The 27,121-nt window shown below is 47.4% G+C and overlaps 1 protein-coding gene and 1 long non-coding RNA gene across 5 annotated transcripts in view; one reads left to right on the forward strand and one right to left on the reverse strand.

Moving 5' to 3' along the window:
* Positions 1 to 27,121, reverse strand: part of GABBR2 (gamma-aminobutyric acid type B receptor subunit 2) — a 353,312-nt gene that overhangs the window by 41,815 nt on the left and 284,376 nt on the right. For all 4 annotated transcript variants that reach the window (XM_074361881.1, XM_074361882.1, XM_010952930.3 and 1 more), the window contains 2 exons: positions 18,617 to 18,724; positions 10,996 to 11,118 (listed from right to left, as the gene is read on the reverse strand). In XM_074361881.1, coding sequence (XP_074217982.1) covers positions 10,996 to 11,118; positions 18,617 to 18,724 — 231 coding nt within the window. The remainder of the gene's footprint in view (positions 1 to 10,995; positions 11,119 to 18,616; positions 18,725 to 27,121) is intronic.
* On the forward strand, positions 363 to 15,366 carry LOC141577468 (uncharacterized). Its single transcript, XR_012506445.1, has 3 exons — positions 363 to 1,146; positions 11,029 to 11,191; positions 14,944 to 15,366. It is a non-coding gene; the product is annotated as an uncharacterized LOC141577468 (long non-coding RNA).

The following is a 27,121-nucleotide window of genomic DNA, read 5'->3' on the forward strand; positions in this document are numbered from 1 at the left end:
CTCAGACTGAGCAGTCCTCAGGGTAGTCTGAGCACACACACAATGGGCTCCCCAAAAAGCTGCAGGAGCGCCCAGATGACACACCATTTACGAAGAGGCAGGCTGGCTGGAATTCTCCCACAAGGAAGAGGGGACATCTCCATGAATGCCACAGCCTGTGCTGCTGCCAGTGTGGATGTGCGGGGAAAACCATCAAAATTTAAAGGCAGTCTTTGCTCAAGAACCGGACTGGCTTTACCAAGACACACAGTGTTCGAAAGAGGCCAGTATCGCAGATAAATTTTCCAGCCGTTCTGCCCTGTGGCACTTGAGGACGGCCAGTAGACAGGCCAACCTCTGCGGAGCACCAGACGGGTAGAGACCAGAGAATTCCCTGCCTCAGGGCTGTCCCCTGCTGTGGTGCCTCTGTGTCTTTTGCTTGGTGTCCTGAGGGGCCTCTGGAGCCTTAGGACCTCCCAAAGGCACAAGGGAAGCTAATAAGGAAACCGAAACAAACTGCGGTCTCCCCTAGATCTGAAATGCCTTCGGATGAAATGTTCCAGAAGCTTGGCTGTGGCCGGCAGAGCAGTCTGTCCACGCATGGGGCCCACCATGCTGACTGCAGCCGAGGCCAATCTGGGACCCCAGCCAGAGGAGAATGTTTGAGGACATCCTGAAAATGTCTCTCTGGCACATCATTTCAATTAAATCTCGCCTAGCATTCTTATTTTGATAACTTAATCTGGAACTTACACCTTGCCTCCTCTCCCAAAGGGCCTGAGGCAGCGCACAATAAAAGCCCAAACACAACAGGACAGTTAAAAATAAAGACGAACGATCAGAAGGCGAGATAATCCTCCAGGAACCCGAGAAAAGATGGTTATTGCGGCTGAGTGTTGAATTTGGCTCCAACTTTCTGGCAGCCAAGGTTAAAAAGAAAACAGAGTGGCTTATTCAGTTACGACTGCCTGACGGAAGGAAGGAAGTAGATACAGGTTCGCGAGGGGAGCACAGCCCATTTCCTGGCGCTAAATTCCGTGAGGATCTATCCAGTGGATCGCTGTCTCCAGGGACGAAGTCACAAACTGAACAACCGTCTTTTATAGAAGATGCTGAATCATCCTTCAATTGGCAGCTTTAGCCCTATAAGTGGGCCCTTGATAAAAGGTGAGGGTGTAATATTAAATTAAATTGCAACTCAGCAAAGACATTTCTTGGAGAAGCCGGCTTAATGGGCCCAGACAGATGGGTTGAATTCAGACATATGGAGGCTTGGGGAGAGAGTTCCAGGTGGAGGGAACAATTTATTCAATAAATATTTACTGAGCACTTACTGAGAGCCAGGCTCTGCCAGTGGGTGCTGGCGACACACAGATGGCCCTGGCCTCTCAGGAGGTCACAGACTAGGAGGGGCCAGGTGCACAGGCAGATAATTACCAGTGTTGTGATCAGATGAGGGGCAGACAAGGTGAGGTGGGGGCCTAGACAGAGGCATTCAAAGCAGCCTGCTGTTCCAGATGCTTCTGGAGAAGATGCATCTGAGCTGCCTCTTGAAGGTCAAGCAGGAATTTTTTACATGAAGATGGCGTATTGCAATGGGAGGGAGGGTGTTCTGGGCAGAAGAGGACAGCAGGTACAAAGGTGTGGAAGGAGACAGAGTGTGACATTTTGATGAAATGCCATGAGTAAGGGGAGCTGAGCTCAAGGAGTGAGGGAGGGGCTGAGAGAGGAGGCAGGGGAAATGAATGGGGCCAGATCGCCAGATCACTGAGGACCTCCCGAACCGCTCAGAGTGAGGGCTTCATCTCTAGCCAGCAGGGAGGATTGAACAGGAGAATGACATGGTCAGAACTTCAGATGGTTCAGCCCTCTCCCAGGAGGTGGTAGGCAGGCTAACTGGGGTGGCCTCAGCTAACAGGTCCACCTGAGGTCCTTGCTGAGTCCTACTGCCCTGCCTGGGACTTGGTCTGCATCCAGGTGGAGCCCGAGCAGGACCATCCAGAACCCCAAAGATGACTATGGATGACAAAGACCTGTCCTACTGTCCAGGGATGGCAGTGATGACTCACCACTTGGAATATGACCCTGGGCATCAAAGCCTTGGACCACCAGGCTGCCCATGTGCAGCTCACAGAGCAGAGTGGACCATGACCCTTAGCACGCCCCTCACCCTGGCCATTCTGATACCTCTTTATTTCAAAATGAATAGTGTGAGATGGAGCCTGGACAAGCTTTATGAAGATACCAGATGTTTCTGAAAGCTTCTGCTTTGGGATTGGAATTCTTTTCCAGAGCAACTGTAGAGGGAGGCAGAAGATAAGAGTTAAAATTATTTAAAACTCTATGTATTTGCTTCTTCCAATATCTGTTTCCATAGAAACATAACTGGAATAAGACACCAGTTTCAGAGCCAAGTGCAGTCTATGACTTCCAAGTCCCCCATTTGCTTCCACAAAGAAGCATGGTCAAAGCATGGAATATGGAGGGAAGTTTGAAATACTCCTCTGTCCCAAACTGCCCTTTACATGGTTACTGCCTGAATGGCCAGAAAGACACAGAACCCAGAGTGCAAGCAATTCTTGACGTAGAGCTGGTGGAGACAGCCTGCTGCCAATTCTTTCGTTCCTTTTTTTTTTTTTAATGGAGGCACTGGGGATTGAACCCAGGACCTTGTGCATGCTAGGCATGTACTCTTCCACTGCCACTGAGCTATACTCTCCCTCCTTCTCCTGCCATTTCTGTAAACGAATGTCACACATGTGGCTCCTATGGGTGACCAACTGTACATGATTCCACCTCTGTTGCCACCTGCCTGGGAAGCAGATAGTGGGTGGCCTCAGGGAGTGCAGGTGGCCTCAGGATGCTGCCTCGGTGGCTGCCCATGGCTCTCCTGGATGTTCAACATCCGGTGGCCTTTGGTGCTGTCCACATCTTCTCTCCATTTCAGAACCATTTCAGAATGGTCAAGAGGTGGGCTAGCAGAAAAGGAAGGCTTGGGACAAAAGCAAACAACCCTTCCACCCAGGCTGTCTTCACACCATCATTATGCACTGCTTTCACTTTGGAAGAAATTATCTCAAATTATTTTCCTTAAAAGAAAAAAAATCCCATATAGGTGTGTGTGTATGCACACACATACACAGTGTCAATTCTTGGTTTTCATCTTACTTGATCTAAAAGCAGCACTTGACACACTTCATCAAAACTTCCTCCTTGGAACACTTTCTTCATTTGGTTTCCTAGACACCAGACTCATCTATTTTCTTCCTATCCGTGGCTTCTCCTTGTAGGTCTCCTTTGCAGTTTCCCGCCTACCTCCCTTGTCTCCAAACACTGGTGTAACTGGGGGTCTGTCCTTGGTCCCCTTCTTTTCTCCATTGTTAGGCACCCCACTCCCCAACCCGTGCTCTCATCTAAGGCTCTCAGTGTCATCTATATGTTGACCGCATCCAAGTTCCCATCTCCAGCCCATACCCCTCCCTGAACCCCACGCCCATATGTCCAACACCTACTCACCATCGCCACTGGTAGAGTAGGTATTCAAAAAAAGGAGAGTTTTCCCCTCCTTTTTCTAAGAATAAAAATCGTATTTTAAAAACCTTTTTAACATACTTGGCAGATTTATCCACACCTGTTATATGTGAAATGCAGAAATAGCCAATCTTCCCATCAGACTTGGTAAAGCAGAGGAAGGAACGGTTGCAATGCAATGCTGGAGTACTGAGGACAGAGTCAAGTCATGGAGGAGTACCTGTCAGTCCTTACTTTGGTCTGGGAGACCTCTCCTTCCTTCTTCAAGTTCTCCCTATGCATGGACAGCTTTCCTCTTCCTTGCACCCATCCATGGGTGGCTCTCTCTCCTGGCTACCCCCTTCTTTACAGACCGCCATGTCAAAGTCCCTTTGCCTGGCTTCTCCTCCTGTTCCCATCACCACTTAGTGATTCCTTGGGCTCCAGTCAGGATGTCTTCACTCTGACTGTACCACTCTCACGCTGACCACATGCATCCCCACAGCTCCCATTGTGAATGTGTAAACTGCCCCTCCCCCAAATTTATCTACTGGACAAACTGCTCTCTTGTGCTCTAGGACCCTACATCCAATCTTCTGAGGTCCTCTACCCAGAAATGAACCTTTCACATTCCCTTCCAAATCCTCATTCTGCACCTGACCTCAGTGGTGAGGTCTGCCATCCACTACCTAGTCAGAAATCTGGGCAGTGCCCCAGCTGCCTCCCTGTCCTTACCCCTTCGAGTCAACCAATCACCAAGCATTGTCATGTCTGCTTCCTTAATAGCTCTCAAATCCACACACTTCTCTCTGTTCCCACTGCAACTGCCCTGCTTTAGGTCGTCATCAGCTCCTGCCTGGATTACTGCAAAAACCATCTCTGAGCCATTGCTGGGCCTCCAGCCTCGCCTCTCCATCTGTTCTCACCCTGCGGCCAGGGCAAATCTGATCATGTCATTCCCCCGATTAAATGTCTTTCATTCTGAAGTTTAAACTCCTCTGCTTAACACAAAAGTTCCCTAATGACTCAGGCTCCGCCTGTGTCATCACTGCCCTTCCTGTCACCTCTCCAAAGGCACCCTCAGTTTTGGACAGCAGAACCATCTTGTGTTTATTTTTTGATCATTTAAGAAAAAAATGATATATTAATATCATGTTTCATGTTGAGAAGCTAAATCCTTTCCCTTTAATATCAGAAACTAGGCAAGGTTGTCCCCTCTCACCACTGCTATTCAACATCACACTAAGAGTCCTAGCTAAAACAAAAATAAGCCAAGAAAAGAACTAAAACGCATACAGATTGAGAAGGAAAAAAATAAAATAGTTCATTTGTAGATGGCATGACTATCTATGTAGAGAGTCCCAAAGGATCAACAACAAAAACCCTTCTGGAACTAACAAGCAACTATAAGCAACATTGTAGAATTCAAGTTTAAGATACAAAATTCAACTGCTTTCCTATGTAATGAGCAACTGGAATTTGAAATTAAAAAACACAACACCACTTATGTTAGCATCGAAGACAAAATACTTAGGTATAAGTCTAACAAAATAAGATCTATGTGAGGAAATCTACAAAACGCAGATGAAAGAAATCAAAGTAGATCTAAATAAATGGAGAGTAATTCCATGTTCATGGATAGGAAGTCTCAATATTGTTAAGATGTCAGTTCTCTCCAACTTGAGCTATAGAACTGACACAATCCCAATCAAAATGCCAGCAAGTTACTTTGTGGATATCAACAAAGTGATTCTAAAGTTTATATGGAGACACAAAAGACCCAGAATAACCAACACAATATTGAACAAGAAAAGTCAGAGAACTGATATTATTTGACTTATTTGATTTCAAGACTTACTATAAAACTATGGTCATCAAATCAGTGTGGTATTAGTGAAAAAACAGACAAACAGATCAGTGAAACAGACTAGGGAGTCCAGAAATAGACCCACACCAATACAGTCAACCAATCTATGACAAAGACACAAAGGGAATCCAGTGGGGAAAGGATAGTATTTTTGACAAATGGTGCTGGAACTACTAGATATTTACGTGCATAAAAGTGAATCTAGACAGTGACCTCACACCTTTTACAAAAATTAACTCAAAATGGATCATAGACCTAAATGTAAAATGCAAAACTATAAAACTTCTAGAAGATAACAGGAGAAAATCTAGGTGACCATGGGTATGGCAATGAGTTTTTAGATACAACACCAAAAGCACGAGCCATGAAATGACAAATTAATAACTTGGACATCATTAAAATAAAAAATTTCTGTTCTGCCTAAGACAATGTGAAGAAAATGAAAAGACAAGATATAGACTCAGAGAAAATATATGCAAAACACATACATGATAAAGGACTTGTATCCAAAATGTGCAAAGAATTCTTAAAACTCAACAATAAGAAGATAAACAATCTAATTAAAAAGTGGGCAAAAGATCTGAACAGATACCTCACCAAAGAATAAATACAGGGGGGAGTGTATAGCTCAAGTGATAGAGTGCATGCTTAGCATATACAAGGTCCTGTGTTCAGTCTCCAGTACCTCCTCCAAAAATAAATAATTAAGTAAACCTAATTACCACCCCCCCAAAATTAAAAAGTTAAAAATTAAAAAAGAAGAAATACAGGTGGTAAATAAGCATATGAAAAGATGCTCTACATCATATGTCAATCTTGTAACCTGCTACCTTGCTGAATCCTTCGATTATTTCTAGTAGCTTTCATGTGGACCTTTTAGGGTTTTCTATATATAGTATTATGTTATCTGCATATAGTGACACTTTTACCTCTTCTTTTCCAATTTGGATCCCTTTTATTTCTCTCTCTTGCCTGATTGCTGTGGCTAGGACTTGAATGTTGAATAGGAGTGGTGATAGTGGGCAGCCTTGTCTTGTCCCAGACTTTAGTGGGAAGCTTTTGCGTTTTTCACTGTTGAGTATTATGCTGCTGTAGGTTTGTCATATATAGCTTTCATTATGTTGAGATATGTTCCCTTTATACCTACTTTGGTGAGAGTTTTTATCATTAATGGGTGTTGAATTTTATCAAATGCTTTTTCTGCATCTATTGAGACGATCATGCGGTTTTTGTCCTTTGTCTTGTGGATGTGATGTATTATATTGATTGATTTGCGTATGTTGAACCACCCTTGTGTCCCTGGGATGAACCCCACTTGATCATGATGTATAATCTTTTTTATGTGCTGTTGGATTCAATTTGCTAGTATTTTGGTAAGGATTTTTGCATCTATGTTCATCAGTGATATCGGTCTGTAATTCTGTTTTTTGTTGGTGTCTTTGCCTGGTTTTGGTATCAGGGTGATGGTGGCTTTAGAGAATGAGTTTGGGAGTATTGTCTCCTTTTCAATCTTCTGGAAGAGTCTGAGAAGGACTCTACATCATATGTCATTAGGGAATTGTACATTAAAACAACAATATGATACCACTATACAACTACTAGAATGGCTAAAATACAAAATACTGACAATACTAAATGCTGACAAGGATGGAGCAACAGGAACTCTTATTCACTGCTGATGGGAATGCAAAATGATACAGCCACTTTGCAAGACAGTTGGCAAAATTAAACATACTCTTAGCATATGATCTAATGATCCTGTTTCTAGGTACTTACCCAAATTACTTGAAAACTTATGTCCACACAAAAACCTACCTAAAAATGCTTATAGCAGCTTTGTTAATAATTGTCCACTCTTGGAAGCAACCAATATGTCCTTCAATGGGCAAATAGATAAACAAACTGTGGTACATCTGTACAATAGAATATTATTCAGTAGTAAAAAGAAATGATCTATCAAGTCATGAAAAGACATGGAGGAAACTTAAATGTACATTGTTAAGTAAAAGAAGCCAGTCTGAAAAAGCTACATAGTGTATGAGTCCAACTGTATGCCATTCTGGAAAAGGCAAAGCCATAGACAGTAGAAAGGTCAGTGGTTGCAAGGGGTTGGTGATGCATAGAGGATATTTCAGGCAGTGAGCCTGATCTGTACGACACTGTAATAGTGGATACATGACTATGCATTTGGCAACATCTATAGAATGTACAGCTCAAAGAGTGAACCCTAGAGTAAATTACGTACTTTAGTGAATAATAATGTATTAATACTGGTTCATCAGCTATAACAAGTACATCACACAATGCAAGATGTTAATAATAGGGAGAACTATGGGGTGTGGGGTGGGACATATATGGAAACTCTCTGTACTTTCTGTTAAAGTACTTTCTATTCCATTCTGGAATGGAGACGCTCTTCCACTGGTCCTTTCTGTTATTCCTGAACCCTTCATCTTGTTTATTTATTTCCAAGTGCTATCAGAATCCATGCGATCTAAAGGAATTGTGCTTATTTGCATGTTTACTCTCTGCCCCCCACTAGCCTGTGGTCACTTTGGGACCAAAGGTCACACTGCTGTGCTCACCTCTGTCTCCCCAGGGGAAGATGCATGTGGAGGTGCTGGGCTGGGTGATGGGGGAGACTGATCTGAGGGTTCCTGTCCTGGAGAAGCAAGCAGCCCAGCAGAGGTGGGATGGGGCAGAGATGCACTCAGCAGAGATGATCAGTGTGCTAAGTCTCCTGACGGGCAAGGCCAAGATGGGGACGGGAATGGGAAGAGGAGGTGCTTAAATCTGGTTGAGCTCAGGAACACAGCAGATGACACAGGAGCCTGCAACTGAAGTTCACTCACTTGTCAGAGAAGGTTCTGGAAGGGGGGCCAGCACAGGCAAAGGCTTGAAAGTGCAACACAGAGCAAGGTCTGTGACTGGAATCCTGAGGCATCAGTGTCCAGAGTGACCAAAGGCTTCTGGGATAGGTGTGGTCCAAGAGGAGGAGGGGACAGGCCAGGGAGATCTTTGATCACTTCTCCCCCAAGCGTAAACTTTCTCTCTCACTGGGGGTTGTGGAAAAAACAGCCCTTCGTAGAAAATTTAGGACCCCTCAGCCCCTGGGGACACCCAACCATCATGCTGCATCTGACAGAGGCGGGTGTGAGGGAAATCAACTGACAGCTTGGCGCTGTTTGGTGGAAAAATGACAATAAACCGACAGGGCTGTGGGTCAACAAATCAAAGGTTCTGCTACCATGGCAACAGAATGACAGGGCAACCCTAAAATTAGAGGATCAGGCCAGAAAAGGTTCAGAGAGAAATCTCAGCAGATACTTGGAGGGAAACACAGAGACAAGGTGTCTGGGCCTCAAGCCAGGGAGGTGGCTGTCCTCCAGCCCCCACCTTCAGATGCCCCCGGGCAGGACCTTCTCCCTACCCAGCCTCAGTTTCCTCATCTACACAGAGAAGCATTTCCATGGCACCCCATGGCTCTTCAGTTTGAGAACCATCTCCTAGAAGGTCTGGAATGGACCAGGGTTCTATGCACAGAGCTGTGGAGAGCGGCAGTACTTACTACAGAAAGTAAGGAAGAAAGGTAAGATGGGTGAGAGTGAAATGCCACTTACACTAATTGGCCTGCACAAGCTCCATCTCCTTTAAATGCTCCCAGGGCACAGCTTCCTGGATCTATGTCCGGAGTCAGCTGACTCAGGCCAACTCCAGCTCTGCAGCCTCTCCCCAACACAGCCAGATCCTAGGGACCCCAGTGCATGCCCGGCCCCCATCTTAACCTTGAGCAGAGACAGCAGCGCCCCACCTCCAGCAGCCCTTGGGCTCGGCATCAAGCCAGCTGGGTCTGGTCTCTGTCACGGGGTCTGCCCGACTCACTTTTCTCCTTCCCTGATATCCTTGGGCCCTCAGTCTGCCCAACACCTAATTTTAAGCTTCATCTGCAGAAAGTAAGAACACTTCCCTGCCCTACCCATTTCGTAGACCAGTGACCAAAGGTCTTCAAAAACACCTAAAAACTACAAAGTACTGTCGTGTATTGAAAGACAGGGGAGGGGAGTGAGTGAGACAAGAGTTGGTGGTATTGTCACTAACCTGCTAGGTAACCTTGGGTACCTTATATAATAATCTCTCTGGGTTACTGTTTCTGCATCATTAAAATGGAGTTCAGGATAGTACCTATTCTACAGAGTTACTGTGAGGATTCAGTGAATTAACACACAAATCTAGTCACCAGCAGCATCATTATTATTGTTGTCATTAGCATTACTTCTTTTGATCATCATCACCCCAGGCTCTCCCTAGCCTGGAGGTCCAGTTAGCCAATGGCAGCTCTTCCTCCTGCTGACTTCCGGTCTGGATTTCCAAATCCTATGGGTGGTGAACCCCTAGGATGGAGTCGGCGGCAGGTCTGCTCCTTTTCCAACTGTGCAGATGAGTGATGACCAGATGTCACCTCCCCTCTAGGAACAGCCTGTCTGCTCAAGTGACCTCAGCTGAGTTCCTGCCCCTTTGGCCCATGGGCAGAGCCAGTGTAGGGTCTGTCCTCTGCCAGATCTGGTTGAGCCTGTCTGGATTCCTGCTTCCCCCCAGGCTGGACACTTAAGGCAGTGAGATGGAGGCACACAGCCCTAAATTCCTCTCCTAAATCCACGCTGTCAGAAAACGCGTTCTCTGCCACTGCTCTGATTGCCTAACTTCTTACTGGGCCGAGCAAACCCTCTGCCTGTTTGCCAGACAAATGAGGCCAGGCATCTTATTTGCTAGAAAATCTTGTCCAGAAGGATAAAAACCTCTGTCCTCAATGCATAAAATGACTGTCTCCAGTTTAGTTTAAGAACTCACCTTAAATTCCACAGAAAGATTTCCTTAATAACGCAGTGAGAGAACTGGAGAAAATTCCAGTTTTCTCAATAGAATTTGCTACCCTGCAGGGAAATCATACAGTACAGCCACCACCATTCAGCCTGCTCTCTCCCCGACAAAGGTATGTTTAACTCTTCTAAGAGAAAGTCAGCATAACTACAACTTCCCTGATCTTGAATTTCCCTAACCTGGAGCATCCAAGGAAGACCAGTATGCGTTAAGGGCAAAGCCGAGCACAAGTCTACTAAAATATGTATTTAACAGTACTTTTATGTAAGGTTCTTCTTTTTGACAACACATCACTTTGAAGATCCTCTGGTAACTAGAAGGAGCTATCAGAGTGTTTATTCCCTAGTAACACTCCTTAGGGAATTGACTTTAAAGGCGAGATTAAAAATGCAACGTAATTTCTAGACTAACGGATCTTTTTATAAATTGGGCTTTTACATACTGGTTTAAACAGCTCAACATTTCCCCTTAATTCTGCATATATTAATACACCTAGACAAATTTTTGCCATTGTTTCCCCAGGAGTAAAGACGTTATATTTGGCCTTCCTGAAATAATGTGTCTCAAATGGAAGCAAATAGAGCTGATGAGACATTCCTGATAGGGAACGCAGGCCCATGTGGAGCTGTGATGACTTCCCCATAACTATCTCGACTTCTTAAGAAGCGCACCTTGGGCAGCTGGGGCGACTGTGCCTCGCTGTCCCGGTATCTGGGGGCAGTATCCCCGCAGGGCTCCCTCCTGATGGGCCGGGCGCTTACCTCCATGCTGTACCTCTCCACTGTCCTTCTCAGGGGGTCCACAGCCTGCCAGCAAATCAGGATGCACAGGTCAATCAGCAGCATGCCCCCGACGATCACGAGCAGTTTCTGGTCCTTGATGATCTGCAGAGAAGGCAGGGGCAGATGGGAACGGACATGAGAGAGCTTTCCAACAGCAGCCGAGGAACTGGGTCAGGTGAGTGACCGAATGGTGGCACCCCCAGTTTCAAACTTCCCCCAGATTCCCCATCGCCCATAGAATAAATCCAGCCAAGCTTCTTTGTCTGGCATTCAAGGCCTTTCATGAGCTTGGCTTGTCCACACCCCAAACACACACATATACTTAGTTAAGTCTGCTGACTCCCAGTCTCGGACTCTGCTGTGATTTTCACTCCAGGCCTTTGTGGGTGCTGGTTCTCTTGTCTAAAACACTCTATTCTTTCTGTTCAGCAAACTGCTAATAATCTTTAAAGACCCAGATGCATTGTCACCTCTCCATGAAGCCCCCTAACTCCCACAGCAGAACTAATTATTCCCATAGCACTTTGTTCACATAATTATACTCAATACGTTCAATACTTATTATTATGGAGAGTAATAGTAGTAACTACAAGAAGAAAAATAAATATAAATGTTAACATTTAATGAACACATACACTGCACCTGCCTCTAGGTTGATTTTTAAAAAAATTTTTTTTATAGGTTTATTGTTTTACATACATCTTCTCACATAAAGGCAGACACTATTATTCCCATTTTTTGGACTAAGAAACCGAGGCTGGTGCTGGGGGCTAAGTAACTTGCTCAGTGGAATATAGCTACTAAAAAGTGAAGCCCAGATTGGAACCAAGCTCCTCCTCTCTCCAGAATCCACACCCTCAAACATTTACAGCACCTACCAGATGTCTCAGCGACCAGATGCTTTATTAAGTTGTACACCCGCCTGCCCTCCTCAGTAAACTGGGGAACCCCTGACAGAAGGGAAGCCTGTTTTATTTATTTGTTTACCCTCAGTACCCAGCAGGACCTGGCATACAGTTGGTACTTAAGTTTGATGGATTGAATTGAGATGAAGGAATATATAAAGAAGAAATACAGCTTCTACCCGCCTTTGCAGCCTGGGATATCTTTATTATACCGTGAAATTCCCACCCTATTTTATGTCCATTTGATAGGGATTGGCCTGAGGACAAATGCTGTCAGCGGCAAAGCTAACCTGTATTTCACTCACTGCACGTTTATGTGTCCTTCCCTGCCCCCTGCCCCAACACCAAATAAAAGCTAATGTGATGAAGTAGTTCTGGAAAAGACTATATAGAAAAATAAACAAAACTGAAGCAAAAGCTTAACAAATACCACCAGGTCTGGCTTTTAACTATTAAAGCCATTTTTAAAGGCGAAATAGAAACACAAGAGGTTTCTCTGTGGCCAAATTGTGAAAAGAACAAGAAAGTATTGCTGAGTTACTACCAAAGAGATCAAATCCACCAAAACCACTTTACCTGGGGCGGGGCAGTGGCAAAGCCCCCTCTGAGATTTTTCAGAAGCATTCAGTGAACGGCTGATGGTTTGCAGAGGCCTGGCTTAACCCTAGTTCTCTGGGGAACCAGGCGGCTCCCTGAAAGCCTTGAGATATTGGACCAAAAGGAAGAAATGCTGAGGAGTTTAGGACTCAGAGGACGGCTAGAAGGGGCTCCCTGGTTGATGCTCACCCAGGGCTGTTGGAGGTCCAGGCATTTGCCCATGGAAGGTCTTTCCCCGGCTTTCTGCCGGTGCCCTCCTACCCTTATTTCAAGATTGAGCCTGAGCAGCTGCTCCTCTGTGAATTTGTAGCCCTGCACAGGGCGTGGGCTACAACTGTGCTCCTGTCAGAACAGAGTCAGGGACCAGCCAGTCTCTCCTCTGTGCCCTGGTGTCTTGTGCAGGGGCTGGCTCTCTGATCTTCCTGGGGAATTAATGAATGAGCTCCCAGAAAAAGGACAAGGGAAAGTGGTGCTGCTGAGCAAGTTCAAGGTCACTGCCTCCTGCCTAGGGCTCAGGTTCTGCTTCCCATAAGGCCCCACCTGCTGCAGGTTCCTATTTCTTCCCAGGCCTTTGTAGCTGCTGGTTCTTTTGTCTAAAACAACATTTCCTTTCTGTGAGAGGTTCTGTATGGCTGCACGAGTGTGGGGCGGGATGGGGGTGGCTGGAGACGGGGTGAGCTGGAGCAGGAGAGCCTGTGTGCATGTGATGGGGCCTCCCGTGGGGCTGCTGGAGGTTTAAGCATCTTTAAGCATCAGAGTGATGGGGAGCTCTCTGCAGCATTGAGGGGTGGACCTGAGGTGGGAGCCTGAAGTAGGAGGCCAGTTAGAAGCTGGGGCCGCTGTCCTGATGAGGAGGGAGGAGGCCCGATGCAGAGCAGTGACTACCAAATGGACAGGAGAATGCAGATGCCACGAATACCAGGTAGGCAGAGTTGCCAACCTCAGCCTCTGGGTCCTCTTCCCCTCCCCAAACTTCTCCCACCAGCAAGTGCCGGCACCTCCAGGTCCCTCCTTCTCTGCCAAGGCTTTCCCATGAGATGGAAGGGGTACTACTCTTCCCACAGTATAACTTCCAGGAGGCAGTGACCTTGAACTTGCTCAGCAGTGCCACTTCTCCCGGCTTCTTCCCAAGGGCCCATGCACATAGGAGTATGGACCACCTTACACTCCAGCACACAATACCTCGGGTCCTTTGGGACTGCACAGTCTCTCCTGGACGAGAAGTGGTACGCTGAGAGGGAGGGGCTGAGAAACATGAGGTGGGCACACTCAGTGAGTCATCTACAGGGGAGGTAGATGCAGCACCTTGACCCCTGCTGCCTGAATAGGGAAGGCACCCACGGCACAGCTGGCCTTTAAACTTCCCTCTGGTAAGTGTGATAAAGCCAAGTCCTCCCAGTTTTAAGGCTCAAGTCTGAAGCCTGAGGTAGCATGTGACTAGAAAGACAGGATCTGGGATTATGTGGACCTGGATTGGAGTCCTGTTTCCATCCCTTGTGACCTGTGTGTGACCCTGGGTAAATCACTTCCTCTCTCATTCTGCATTTCTGATTTGTACAATGGCAAGGAGTGGAAGGTAGTTGGGGGAGGCTCATGTAAGCTCTAAGCATGGTGCAAAAAAAGAACACAGTTTTGGGCTCCTTCTAATCCCAGTTCTTGTCAAATGTGATCCTGAGCACGCTATATAACTTTGCTGGACTTATCTCCTCCTCGAAAAGTGGAGCCAGGGAGCCCTAAGCTGCAGAGCTGGTATAAGAGTAAAATGAGATGATGTATGGAAGGCATTTAGTACAATATCCAGCACAGAGAAGATGCTCAACAAATGGTAGCTGTTTGGCTGTCATTACTTGGGTTTTCCCAATTTCTGATTCTTTGTTTATGTGCAGGACAGTGACATCTAGGGGCAAAGTGTGATATTGCACCTCAGCTCTACTAGATTCAGGGCTAAACATCATACAGACGGATCCAAGGTGGGAAGAGCCTGAGAAGAGAGGACACATCAAATTTCCAAAGCCTGACACTTGGCCAGTGTTTGTGACTAAACAAATTTAGGCTAAGTAGTTATGAATCACATTTGACTTATTAATCACAGGAACAATTTATTGAGTGCCTCCTCTGAATTAAGTTCTGTTCTAGGCACTAGGGATGCAACAGTGGGCAAAACATAAACACCCTGCCATGGAGCATGCATAAAAGGGGGAAGACTAATAATGAATAATTAAACAAATATTGCATGCATATACACAGTGCAGTGTCAAGGAGAGGTGACTTGAAGTAATCTTTTAAAAAAGATCTAAAATTTTAAATTTAAAAAACAGCACTGATCTGATCATACAAAGTCTGAGCACCAGAGAATCCCCAAATTAGGCAAGGTCATCTCTCTAGTCTCACCTCAGCTTCCCTGAGTTCCCTCCTTATCTTTCAGCTTTCTCTTCAAGAGCTGCATGAACTTTTCTCCATTGTGTCAGTGCACAACAAAGCCATGAAACTCAGTTCTCTCTCTGGGGCTAGGAAGTTACTAGTGCTCCATTCTCACTGAATGAGAGATGGGAGTGAAGACATCAGGAATGATTAAGCACCAGCTTCTGGAATCAGATCTGAGTTTGACTCCTACTGACTTAGCTGTGTGACCTTAGGTAAGGTTCCTAATCCCTCTGAGCCAGTTTCCTCATCTCCAAACTGGGGAAGATGACCACACAAATCACATTAGATTACCAGAGCCTGGCTTATGATTACTGTTCAACAAATGTCAGCTATTATTACTAAATGTCACTTCCCATGGTTGTTTAGAGCAGGGATCAGCAAACTACAGATATGACCTACTTTTGACTTTGTAAATAAAGCTTTATTGGAACACAGTCAAAGCCATTCGTTTATGTATTTGTCTCTGCTTTCGTTCCACAACAGCAGTTACGTGGTTGTGACAGAGGCTGTATGGCCTGTAACGCTGAGCATATTTACTATCTGACTCTTTATAGGAAAAATTGGCTGACATCTTGTTTTGAGAAAAGAGCATTTCTTTATCTCTTCAAAAAGCTTCAGATATTTTGACTGATCCAGACTGCCCTCCTACTAGGACCAGCTAACTGCCTACTTTCAGGGACGCCATTCCAGAGGGAATACAGTGTGAATGGTGCCCCCTAGAGTTGTTCGTTCAGCACAGCGGCCCTGCCTTCCTGCCATCAGTCAGATGATGGTGCTCTCTCAGCATTTTCCTGAAGCTGAGTCTGGATGAAAGTCCGAGGGGACAGTCCCATGTTACTGTCTGCAACAGTATCAAGTCATACTTGTAGTGAGCTTTCTTTGTCCTCAAAAAAACACCTGTCCCCAGAAGGGAAGACCTCATCTCCGAGTTACTGCTCTCTCTCAAACTTTCAATTTGGTTCTAGTAAATATAAGAGGCAGAATAAATACTATAGTAGTGGGGCTTCTCAATTCAAGATTTTATAATTGGTCTTTAGGAAAAAATGGTAACATACTATAAAAACATTGAATTTGGAAGCATTAAGTCACCACATGTCAATACTTCCTTTAATGGGCTTCTTTTCTTTTAATGTCTTTTAAAATGTAGCCATATGGGGTGAAGTTTGTGTATGTGTGTCTGGGAAGGGTGTGACATCGTAGGTGGAGGGAAAACGAGGCGGAAGCCAGGGAAGGAAGAAAAAGATAAAAAGACTATGAAAAAAAGTGTGTGATCGCATTTACAAATTTAGGTAAATCTTGTATGTGTCAGAAAAAAAAATTAAGGGGCCCATTTAAAAAAAAGTCTAAATTTAAAAAATAATAAAACAAAGTAATGACAGTAAAAACCAATCCTGGCTATATAAAAGGTTGGAGTCATGGAGAATTCAATCCTAGTTTTGTCCCACAACTGCCACAACTCTTTCAAAACCATCTGGTTCCTGGACTTGAATTTTTGATCTGTGTAAGGTATAAATCTCTCTTCTACACTCTTAACCTCCTCTAATTTGGTTGATAAACGATACTCCGCTGTAGGGCCACAAGGCTGTTCCTGGAATAACTGGAAAGCCTAGAGCAAAAAGTGTCTCACACCGGAATGTGTGTTCATCTGGCTTAAATCATCTTCACCACAGACTGAACTGGTGACCAAATCTTGCACTCAAAGCCTTTCTGTTGTACTCAAAGCAGTTTCTCAGACAGGCCCCCTCCCTGGACGCCTGGGCCCACGACCTCCCTGGGCTCTCACTTTGCCCAGACACCCCGGGGGTGGAGTCCCCTCAGCTCAGGCAATGCAGCGGCTGTGGCCACATCACAGCTCCAACTCCCATGGGGCTTTCAGACAACTGAACTCCTAAAGTCTTCCCCAGCACGCTTTGTCAATTGTTACCGAAGAATCCAAGTGTTCTGGCTTAGTGATCACGTAAGTAATGGAACATAAAGGCCGGTCCTTCATTACTGAAAATGATATGCATGAACCACATACTGACACAGAAGAAACAACACTGATTCTTCAAACCCAGGACGGAGTTGTCATAAATAGCCGAGCATCTCTAACCAGAGCCGCAGACTGGGAGGGGCCCCAGAAGTGAGCTGGTGCCTGTCAAACTTTGGCTAGCATCAGCTTCACAGAGAGGGCTGGTGAAAACACATGTTTCGGGGCTCCACCCCAGGATCTGATTCTTAGGGCTGGGGTGGGTCCTAAAAATTTGCATTTCTAACAAGCTTCCAGGTGATGCCCATGATCCTGCTGGTCCAGCCTGCACTCTGAGTAGCTCTGATCTAGACCACAGGTCTTCCACCCTGGCTGCATATTAGAGTTCCCTGGGGAAGTCTAATAACTCCTGATGCTCAGCTCTAGCCAGGGAGATGTGGTTTCAGCTGGCCTGAGCTGGGTTACTTGCAGTTTTTAAAAGCTCCCATTTGATTATAAAGTGCAGTCAGGTCTGAGAAGGACTAGGTGGCCAGGCTCCTCATCTTACAGACAGGAAGGAGTTGTCACAAATGCTGCTGAGGCCCAGCGAGGGGAGGGCCTTCCAGGTGAGCACAGGCAGTGGGGTGGCAGAGCTGGGCTCTTTCCTCCCTCTAAATGGAGCCCCGGGTGGAGCAGAAGAGGCAAAGCTGCTCCAGTGGGACCAACCACAGTCCCTGAGTTTATAGGAGAGAAGGATGTCGGAGTGTTTCCTGAGCACCGGATGTGGGCCCAGCTGAGGGAGAGCTGTGTCCAAGACAAGCTGGGGGGACCAGGGAGCCCAGGAGTTGGGGAACTGCCATGTGCCTGGGAAAGGAGCCACAAATGGCCAACTGGGGAAGTATTTCACCCATTTTGAATATTACGATGGACTCCACATATATTAGTTGTTGACCAAAGGACCTCAAAGCCATTAGACTTGCCTGAATTTTTAACCAGGAGCAAGGGAAAAAGAGCACCAGCCACCAGAAGGGTTAAAATGACAGTTTGGAGAAAGTTTCGCTATGACTACATCCTAAGAGTCAAGCTTAATCAACACGATGGTTAGAGCCAACCACACGGGTGGCAAATGCTTTCCTCCCCCACGAAGGCAGAGGGCTCCTGTCCTCTAGGGCCTCTTCGAAAGTGGAAGCATTAAATCAGGCCTCTGCCCTGTTTCTACTCTCCTCTTTCAAGGGCTCTTCATTGCCCATAAGTTAAAGTTGAGATTCCGTACCTCCTGCCTTTCCCTGAAGCCCCCTCTTGTACTCTGTCTCCACAAACCCTGTGCCCCGTGAACACCCCCATCCCCTCCCCTAAGCCTCCGTGCACACGGTTCCCTCTACGGGGCTTGAAAACTCCCCAGCCTCTGCCTCTCAGTCACCCTCCAGGTCTTAGCATAGCCATCACTTCCTACAGGAAGCCTTCCCTGAGTGCTGTACCCCAGTTTCCCCCATATACACCCAACCAGCCCCTATCATCTTGCATTGTAAATGCTTTGTTAGCTGTCTGATTTCCCCAGGAGCCTGAAGGTGTTGGGGGTGGGAGTCGGGAGGTGGGGAAGGTTGTGTGTAGCTTGAATCCAAAGCAAATAGCCCAGTGCCTGGCACATAGTAGGTGCCTAACAAATCTTCATTAAATAAATACGAATTGAACATTATAAACACCCTGCAATAGAAGGCAGGATTACCTTCTTCTTCATTTTCACATTTTTGAAGATGGCGTGGACCCTCCATGTCTTTGCAAACATTGCCCCAAAGGCGGTTGTGTAGCCAACGGTGAGAATCCAGGTCCTGACCTAGAGGCCGTGAGAAAACAGAGGCATTAACATCTCCCAGGTGGCTCCAACAAGGGGACTCTAAATGGTGTTGCTCTGCTTTACATACTGTAGAGTTTTACCAGCACCAATGGTCCTTCAATCACGTTTCAATCTGACAGACGTTTGGTTCTACTGGCCACTTGCCAGACCCAGGCCCCTGGGCGCAGAGGCACATGAGAGTCAAATCCTGCCTTTGATGGGCCCACAGCCCAGAGGGAACCAGTCACAGAGAGAGGCACAGAGGGCCCCCAGGACCACTGAGGGGTCACAAAGGTGTTTCAGGGCAGCTCTCTGGTCTTCCCTCACCTTCCTTGACAGCCTTCTAATGTGGGGAGACATGCCTGCAGAGGTGAACATAATCACTCATTTCTGTCTCCTCACCCGAGTCTCTAGGAGACCAGGTGGCTCCAGGAACCTCCCAGCTCCTGGGTTGTGGGCAGCGGGTAGGGAAGGGCACTGGGCCACAGGGGCTGAGACTGGGCAGGACAACAAGCCTGCATGGCTCTTCTCCAGTGCTAGCAACCCCACCACTCTGGTAGAGCAGTGCAGGACTTGGCCAGAGCTGGCCTTGGGGACACCTGACTGGCAGCTGCACCAGCCCAGCTCATGGCCATCATGAGGGACTCAGTTAGGAGGAAGGCCAGGGGGAAGGGCTGTGACCTTCCCACTCCCAGCAGGGGCCTGTTTCCTTGGGTCTTTGGAGAAAGACAGGAATGATGTTGCCTGGGTCCTACTGCTCAGCCCCCAGTCCCAGCCCCCCATGGCCTATCATTCTGCGTGACCTCAGGAGTTTGGTTACTCAGCACCAGGCCAGCCTGGCCACTGAACCCACATTCAGACCTTGGCTTCCTGCTCACGACTAACGTCCTATCTGGCTCTTACCTGTTCCCCAGGACTAAAGTGTGCCTTGATCTCTAGCCCTGGGCCGGTGGCTGCTGGGAACTATCAGCCCTGATAGGAGCCTACAGCCTGATTCATGCAGGCTGGGATGGCCAGCCGCCATATGTTAGGTCTTGGAGGCCTTCCAGGTGCCTACTCCCCACCTGCACTACCACCTTGGCCAGACCCTTGGCCAGACCCCAGCCTCTCCCAGTTCCAACGTCACTGGCTGGTCTGGACACTCTCCAAGACCCTGGAGATTCCTCAGCTCCAGGCTGGACCCCGTATCATGGCCCAGCCCTCAGCTGTGCACCACTGAGTTCTGGGGCCTCCCACTCCCTGGGACAAAAAGGCTGCGTGCTCTGTGAGCTCCAGTTCTCAGCTGTGGTCTTTCTTCTGCTCTCCTCAGCTCTGCTGAGCTAAATTCTCTCTGAAAGGCCCCTGAGCCTCCTCCACTGAACACAGCAGGAAGAGGGATATGGTAGGGAGAGAGAGACAGCCAGGCTGGAGCAGACAGCCAGGGTCTCCGTGTCCAGAGGAGTCAGTCCAGCAGGTTTGCCCGGCCTCAACCGGCCCCGTCCAGCCCCAGGCTGCGGGTGGTTAGGTAGGAGGTTCCCAGACACACTCCCTTCATGGAGTCCCTTCGCCCTGCCTTTCTATTCCAGTGACTTGGCTCTCCAGCTTTCCAGAGACAGAACATTTTCCCTTTCCATTTGATTTGTAAAAATAGGAACTGGCTGGGTAGAGGCAAGGACAACCCGTAAGAAAGACCAGCAGCGTTACAGCAGTTGCTCAGAAACACAGACATCTGAGGTGTGAATGCTGACAATGGCACAGGCGGGGACCTAACCTTCTTCTTTTTTTAAATTTCAAAAATTTCTGACAGGCAAGAATGAATCACAGTACTTTAAAGAAGGTCTTGGAGGGCCACATCATCACTCGTATTAAAATACAGGGATGCAAGAAAAGTAAACAGAACAGGGACTGGGAAGGAGACAATTACTGGGAATTTAGACCTTATTCAATGACTGGATCACACTTTCCTAGTCTGTCAGAGTTGCAAAGGACCTTACAGATCATCTAATTCATTCATTCATTCATTTATTCGTTCATCTGTTCATCCAGTAAGTATTACTAGGCCAGAAACTTAGTATATAATGATAGAAACACACAAATAAAACCACAGCAACAACCAACACCAAGGTGATTTTTTGAATCCATCAGTTGAGTGAGAAAACCCCTTTGTAGATGAAGAAACTGAGACTCAGGGTGTTTAAGGTATTTCTCTCAACCACGCCACTCAGTGCAGCCCTCTCTCCCTCACATCATGCCAGCTCCTCCTCAGCCTCCTTGACCCCAATCAGGTTCTTCCCTGCCCTGGAGGCAGAGGTCAGAGGGACAGGACACACCTGTGGGCGGGGCTGGCCAGCCTGAGAACACTCTCCTCGCTGATCTCAGCACACTTTCAGAGCTAATGGTTGCCACGGTTGTTCTGGCCAATGCCCTCCAAGCGTTTTGACCATATTCTCTTATCAGAAAAACAATTTTAAACATGAACATATACAGAAGGTGGACATTTAAAAACGGATGGTAAGAAATGAAATAGCATCATTACTTTTACCTCATAATGTGGCAGACAATGTTCTCCTATAAAGTATCACCCCAATGTGCTTCACGTTACTGTATTTGCTTTGACTTATGTCTTCTTTGGAGTAATCATTTCCAGGCCACTGATCTATTTTGTAGGGCCAAATTCCTTAGGACTCAATCATATCAATGAGATAAAGTTAGTTAAAACACAATAATACAAATTTAACCTGGCATCTGGACATGGCAGTATGTTGCCATAAACTGAAAGCAAAGAACGGGTGAGGACGCCTGGGCAGAAAGGAGTTACCCTGGCAGAAAAGGTGAGCTTTCAAAGCCCTGCTGGCAAAGTCGGCCCGCTAGCTGGTGTCTGAGAATTTGGATTTGGGGAGAGTTTTCCCCATTCCCTCAATAACAAGAGTGGCTCTGTGCCTGAACAAAAACGATTTGTGCCAACGGTGTGGTTTATGCTGCACACCTGCCTTCCTTCTGGGAGCCCGGTATCGTGCTGTGTGCTCAGCATAAGGTACCTTGGTGACCGGCCCCCAGTAAATACCCTGGGTGCTGAGTGTCTAGTGAGCATCCCTGGTACATATTTCATGTGTTGTCACAATTCGTTGCTGGGGAATTGAGTGCGTCCTGTGTGACTCCACTGGGAAAGGCTCCTGGACGCTTGCACCTGATTCCCCCTGACTTCGCCCCATGTGCCTTTTCTGCTTTGCTGATTTTGCTTTATGTTCTTTCTCTGTGATTAATCATTACCGTGAGGACTATTATACGCCGAGCCCTAGTGAATCACTGAACTGGGGGCTGTCTTGCGGACCCTGGACACAATGCCCCGTGGCTGGCTGGTGTCACGGATTGACCCACCACTCTGTTCTCAGGAGAGCTCCTGCATGAGACCACTAGACACACCCACTGAGCCCCAGTGTCAGCCCAAGTATTAAATCTTAGTACCGTTTAATTTCTTCCATTTTTTCTACATAAAAAGTAAATAAAAGCTGTAATATATTCTTCTACAAGATGATCCCAGTGGTTCACATCCCATTTGGAGAAAGCTCTTCAGACAACGATGAAACAACACTAGAAGAAATATTCTGAAAGCAGGACAGTGGAACCCCCACCAGCAGAGCCGCCCATGTCAGGCTGCCTCGCTCAGGGTCATCCCTGGCCTAGGCCGCTGCAAAAGGAGGTCTTATTTCTCTCTCCACTCCTCCACCATCTTTTTAGGATGGAAATGGACCCTGGGGTTCAGTACTGGACCCTCTTTGTCCTAAAAGGGCTCTCCCTGGGTTATCACTCCCACCCTTAGGCTTCAATCCTTTTCTTTGTGCTGATAATTCCCTTAGCTCTTCCCCAGCTCCTACCTCACTTCTGAGCTCCAGACCTGGATATGCCACTGTCACTGGAAACCTAAGTGACACTTAGGTGTCCCACAAAACCTTCACACTCCAGAGCCCAAGCTGAGCCCATGAGCCCTTCTGTTGAGCAGCTCCATTTCCTCCTGACTCAGGGATGGTACCACTATCTGCCTGTCACCTAAGTTAGGGACCTGAAAGCCCTCCTGGGAACCTCCTCTCACCCTCAGTCTCCTATTCAGCCCCCAAGCCCATTTCCCTCTGCTGCACCACCCCCAGAGCAGTTCTCTGCCCTTCCCATGCTCTGACAGGTGGAGCCCCTTGCCTGTGCCTCTCGGGCTCCATGACCTCCTGGCTTCCAGCTGGATCTGGAAGGCACGATCAGGAGACTGGCAGGTGCTAGGAGAGAGAAGATGGGTATGTGCTCCCTGTGGCCACTGCTTCTGTGCTGTGTCTCTGGGCCCCTCACACGGTCCTGGCCCTGTCTGGGCTCAGGGAGACACTCCTCTCTCTACTTTTGCAGGCCTAGGAGTGGCAAGGGCTTCCTGTGTGGTGGCCTCAACACCTGTGTTTGCTTCCTTAACCCCACCTACACCTCTGCAGGTAGTCCCTGCACTGGAGTCTCTCCCTGTGAAGCACGGGGGTGGGCTCTGTTTGTGGCCAGGGCTGTGCCTCACGGCCATCTCATCTCCTGTCTCTCGTGAGTACTCCCTTCCTCTGTGTTCCCGGGGTGCCATCCAGATTTGTCATTTGAGCAGGGCCTCTGGAGGCAGACTGACATGGGTTCAGGTCCTGGCTTTGTCATTCACTATCTACGTGAACCTGGGGCAGGTCACACGACCTCTTTGAGCCTTGATCCCCTCATCTGTGAAATGGGATAATAATAATGCCTCTGACTTCATGGAGTGGTTGTGCTGATGAGATGAAAGAAGGTGGTGTAAAGGGCTGAGTTCTTGATCAATATCTGCTTTTTGTCCATGGCTTCCTTGTCACTGTTCACTGGACAGCTGGGGGATCCTCCAGCTGGTCTCCCCGCCTCTCCTTCGCTTCCTGCTCATCCGACACCCAGAGAGACTGTTCTTCAGTGCAAATCTAAGCAAGTCTCCCTGGATTTAAACCCTTCACTGCCCCACCGAGCCTGCAGGCTGAACTCCAGATTCTTAGCAGGGTGTGCCCCACCCCACAGTACCCCTCCTGTCATTCCTCACATAGCATTTCACTTCCAAGAAATTCTATGCTGTTTAAATGTCCCCACATATCACACTGGCTCACACTGTGGGCCTGGCACCGGCTATTTCCTCCATTCAAAATGCCATCTTCTCTCTAAACTCCTTTACAAATTCTCGTTTGTCCTCTGAAAACCAGACTCATGGACCACCTTCTCTGAGAAGCCCTCCCAGACCTTACAAGGAGGTCATGGCTGCCTCCTCCTCGAGACCTTGCCCTCATGCATGTTTCTGTTGTGCTGGTCACACTGAGATGTCTACCTGATAACCTGCCTGCCTCTCCCATGAAATGGTACTACTGGGAGGTGGGTCCTACACAGCCCACCTTTAAATCTCTGGTTTGAGGGGTGATTGGGCTGGGTGGGCTTGCTTAGGAGGTAATGAACCATTTGTCACCTAAAATGTACAAGTCGAGCCCGAACAAGCACAGGAAAGGAAGAGCACACAGAGAACTGGAGTGCTGGACGGCAAAAGAGGCTGAGTTTATGGATGGTCCCTTCCTCCCAATGCAATATTCTGTCTGTGAGGTAGTGAGCTCCCCATCGCCACATGGATTTAAGCAGAGCCTGGAGGACTCCCTGTCATGGTACTATAGGGGCATTTCCAGCACCGAGCGACGTTTCATTTGATGATCTTCCTTCCGCGTAGCTCTTATGATGCCAAATCAACTAGAAGGTTCTGTGGGCTCTAATGATTCTGTTTCCAAAATGTCAACTCTAATACAAGCCTCCACTGATTTATCATCACAAGACAAACAGCTACTTCGCTTCCTCTCCCAAAGTCTTGAACATATTTACTCTTCTAACGTTAATGTCTTTCCTTTTCTCTCTTCAGCCATAAAGTTCTTGGCCCCTCTCACACAGCCCTGACATGCATCCATGGGGGAGGGGAACTTTAGCCAGGCAATGCCCATCTCAGTCTCGACTATAAAAAAGGGAAAAACAATTAGAGCACATCTCTAGATGGAAGGAAAAATCTATGCCCGGAATAGTTCTGCTCAGCCACTTGTTCAATCGATTTTGGGAAGGCCTGCCTGGCAGAGTGAAGGGCTTTCATGGCTCTTTTGGGGACTAGCAGGAAAGGGACACACAGCCTCTCCTGCAGGTCTGTTCTGACGGACGACTGGGGCTGCCAGGCTCCAGGTCTCTGGCATGTGGGCCCCAGGCCAGGAAGTCAGAGGGCGGAGGAAGCCCTGGCAGCTGGCTGGATGCTGCGGGGTGAGCTGCTTTCCCGCTGTCCAGAAGGGTTCCTAAAAGGGCCTTTTGTTTCATTCTGACTGTTCACCCCAGATAATCAATAGTGAGAAGATGGGTAAGGAAGACCCCGACTATCCAAAAACAAGCCCCAGAGCTCCATTACTACGAGGCGGAGGGAAAGGCGTTGTTGTCTGGAGCTAAAAGGCCAGTACAAAGTACTTTACCATGGCCAGCCACCAAAGCATGGGATGACATGCTGAAACAACCTCCAAACTATATTATTACATCAGGTTATCTCTCAACTGTCTCAGAAAGAAATCCCTGAGCAAAAAAAAAAAAAAAAACAAAAAAACAAAAAAAACCAAAACACAGATATTTATGGTCATTTAAATGAAAATATCACTAATTCCTAATTCCTACTAGGCTTGAATTTACTGGGAGGCCAGTGAGTGTTCCTAGGTAGCCTTTGACTTTTGAGACAGAGTTATAAAATCCTAGCATCTCTGGGAGGGCTGGAAGAAGATGTCATGCTTCCCAATCAGTGTCTGGGCCACCACGACTCCATCCTTTCCAGCAGCTGCCCATCCAGAGCTCATTCATACATCTCTTGTGAGCAGATGGTGGAGAATGCGCTTCAGGCCCTAGAATCCAGCCCTGCCTCCTATGATGGGACAGCCCTGCTTCCTGGGATTCCAGGGTGGAGGCCCAAGATCCCTCTTCCTACTCCAGCCGATCCTCATGGAACAAGGGTTCTGGTGCTTCCATTTCTCTTACATCATCAGTCTCCGAGAGACAAACTCAAAAATAAAGCATGAGTCCTAATCCTGACCTCGCTACTTTGTGGTCTGTGGATGCAGTATCCACATCACCTGGCAGCTTGTTAGAGCTGCAGCATCTCCAATTCATCCCACACCTGCTGAGCTGGAATCTGCTTCTTCGCCTGGAGGCAGCTTTGAGACCCCAGACCCACTCCGGGGTAAGCACCCCCTAGAGGGCAAGGTGGATTCCCCTGGGGCCCTAGCAGGAATCTGAGCCAAGGGCTCCAAGTGATTCACGTGCCCTCTAAGCAGCACTGTCTGTGCCAGGTGGAAGTCAGGATGGTGGTTACTCTTGGGGGGGGGTGCTGATAGGAAGGGGACAGGAAGGGCTTCGGGGATGCTGGTTATGGCCTGTTTTCTTCATCTGGATTCACAGCTGAGTCCAATCTGTGACAATTCATTGAGCTATACACTTATGAAATGTGTATGTGTATATCTACATTTACTTTAATAAAAAGTTAAAAAAAAGAGAAATAAATAAAAGAGTCAGGATTCTCAGCAAGCAGAGGCAGATGAGAAATAAAGCTGAGCCCGGGGCTGAACTGGCTTCTCCTAATTCTCACGACAGATTCCAATGACTGGGGACTCATGTCCACGCGCCCTCAGAGGTCCCACCCACGTCATTCTTACCTCCCTCGCAGCCCGCCCCGAGGCCCCTTCCAACACTCAAGGTGGCAGAGGTGTCGCAGCTTGGCTTTGACTTGGGCAGGCCCTGAATCCGTTCCTGACCCAGTTCTAGAAGAGCAAGGGTATGTAAGGCCAGGAGCTGCCACGGACGTACCCACGCCCAATCAACAAGGGCCAACCCCAATTCTCCAGGCTCCTCTTCATGCCAAGTTTACCTTGCTCTATCAGCACCTCTCTTAGCAGTGTTCACAAGTGAACACAATTATCCAGATGTAGGCCCATCATTCACTCATTCCATTCATTCATTCATAATGATTATGGCTAACATTTATTGAACCTTCCTATGTGGCAGGCGCCAAGTGCTTTAATGTACCATCTCATTTAATCTTCACAACCCTATGATTATGGCCATTTTACAGAAGAGTAAACTAAACTAAAGAGGAGATGGTAAGTAACTTCAAGTCACATAGCTGGGAAGTAGTGTCATTGGGATTTGAAAGTGAGCAGTCAAACTGAAATTGTCTTATATGCCAGGCACTCTGATATACTTTGGGGACATATCAAAAATGAATGAATAGATATACTAAGACAACTGAATTATATATACACCTTAATAGGGTAAATGTTATGGTATATGAATTACAGTCAAGTCTCCCTACCTGTGGGTTCCACATCTGCGAATTCA

This window comes from Camelus bactrianus, chromosome 4 (assembly GCF_048773025.1).
Source record: "Camelus bactrianus isolate YW-2024 breed Bactrian camel chromosome 4, ASM4877302v1, whole genome shotgun sequence".
Lineage (NCBI taxonomy): Eukaryota > Metazoa > Chordata > Mammalia > Artiodactyla > Camelidae > Camelus > Camelus bactrianus.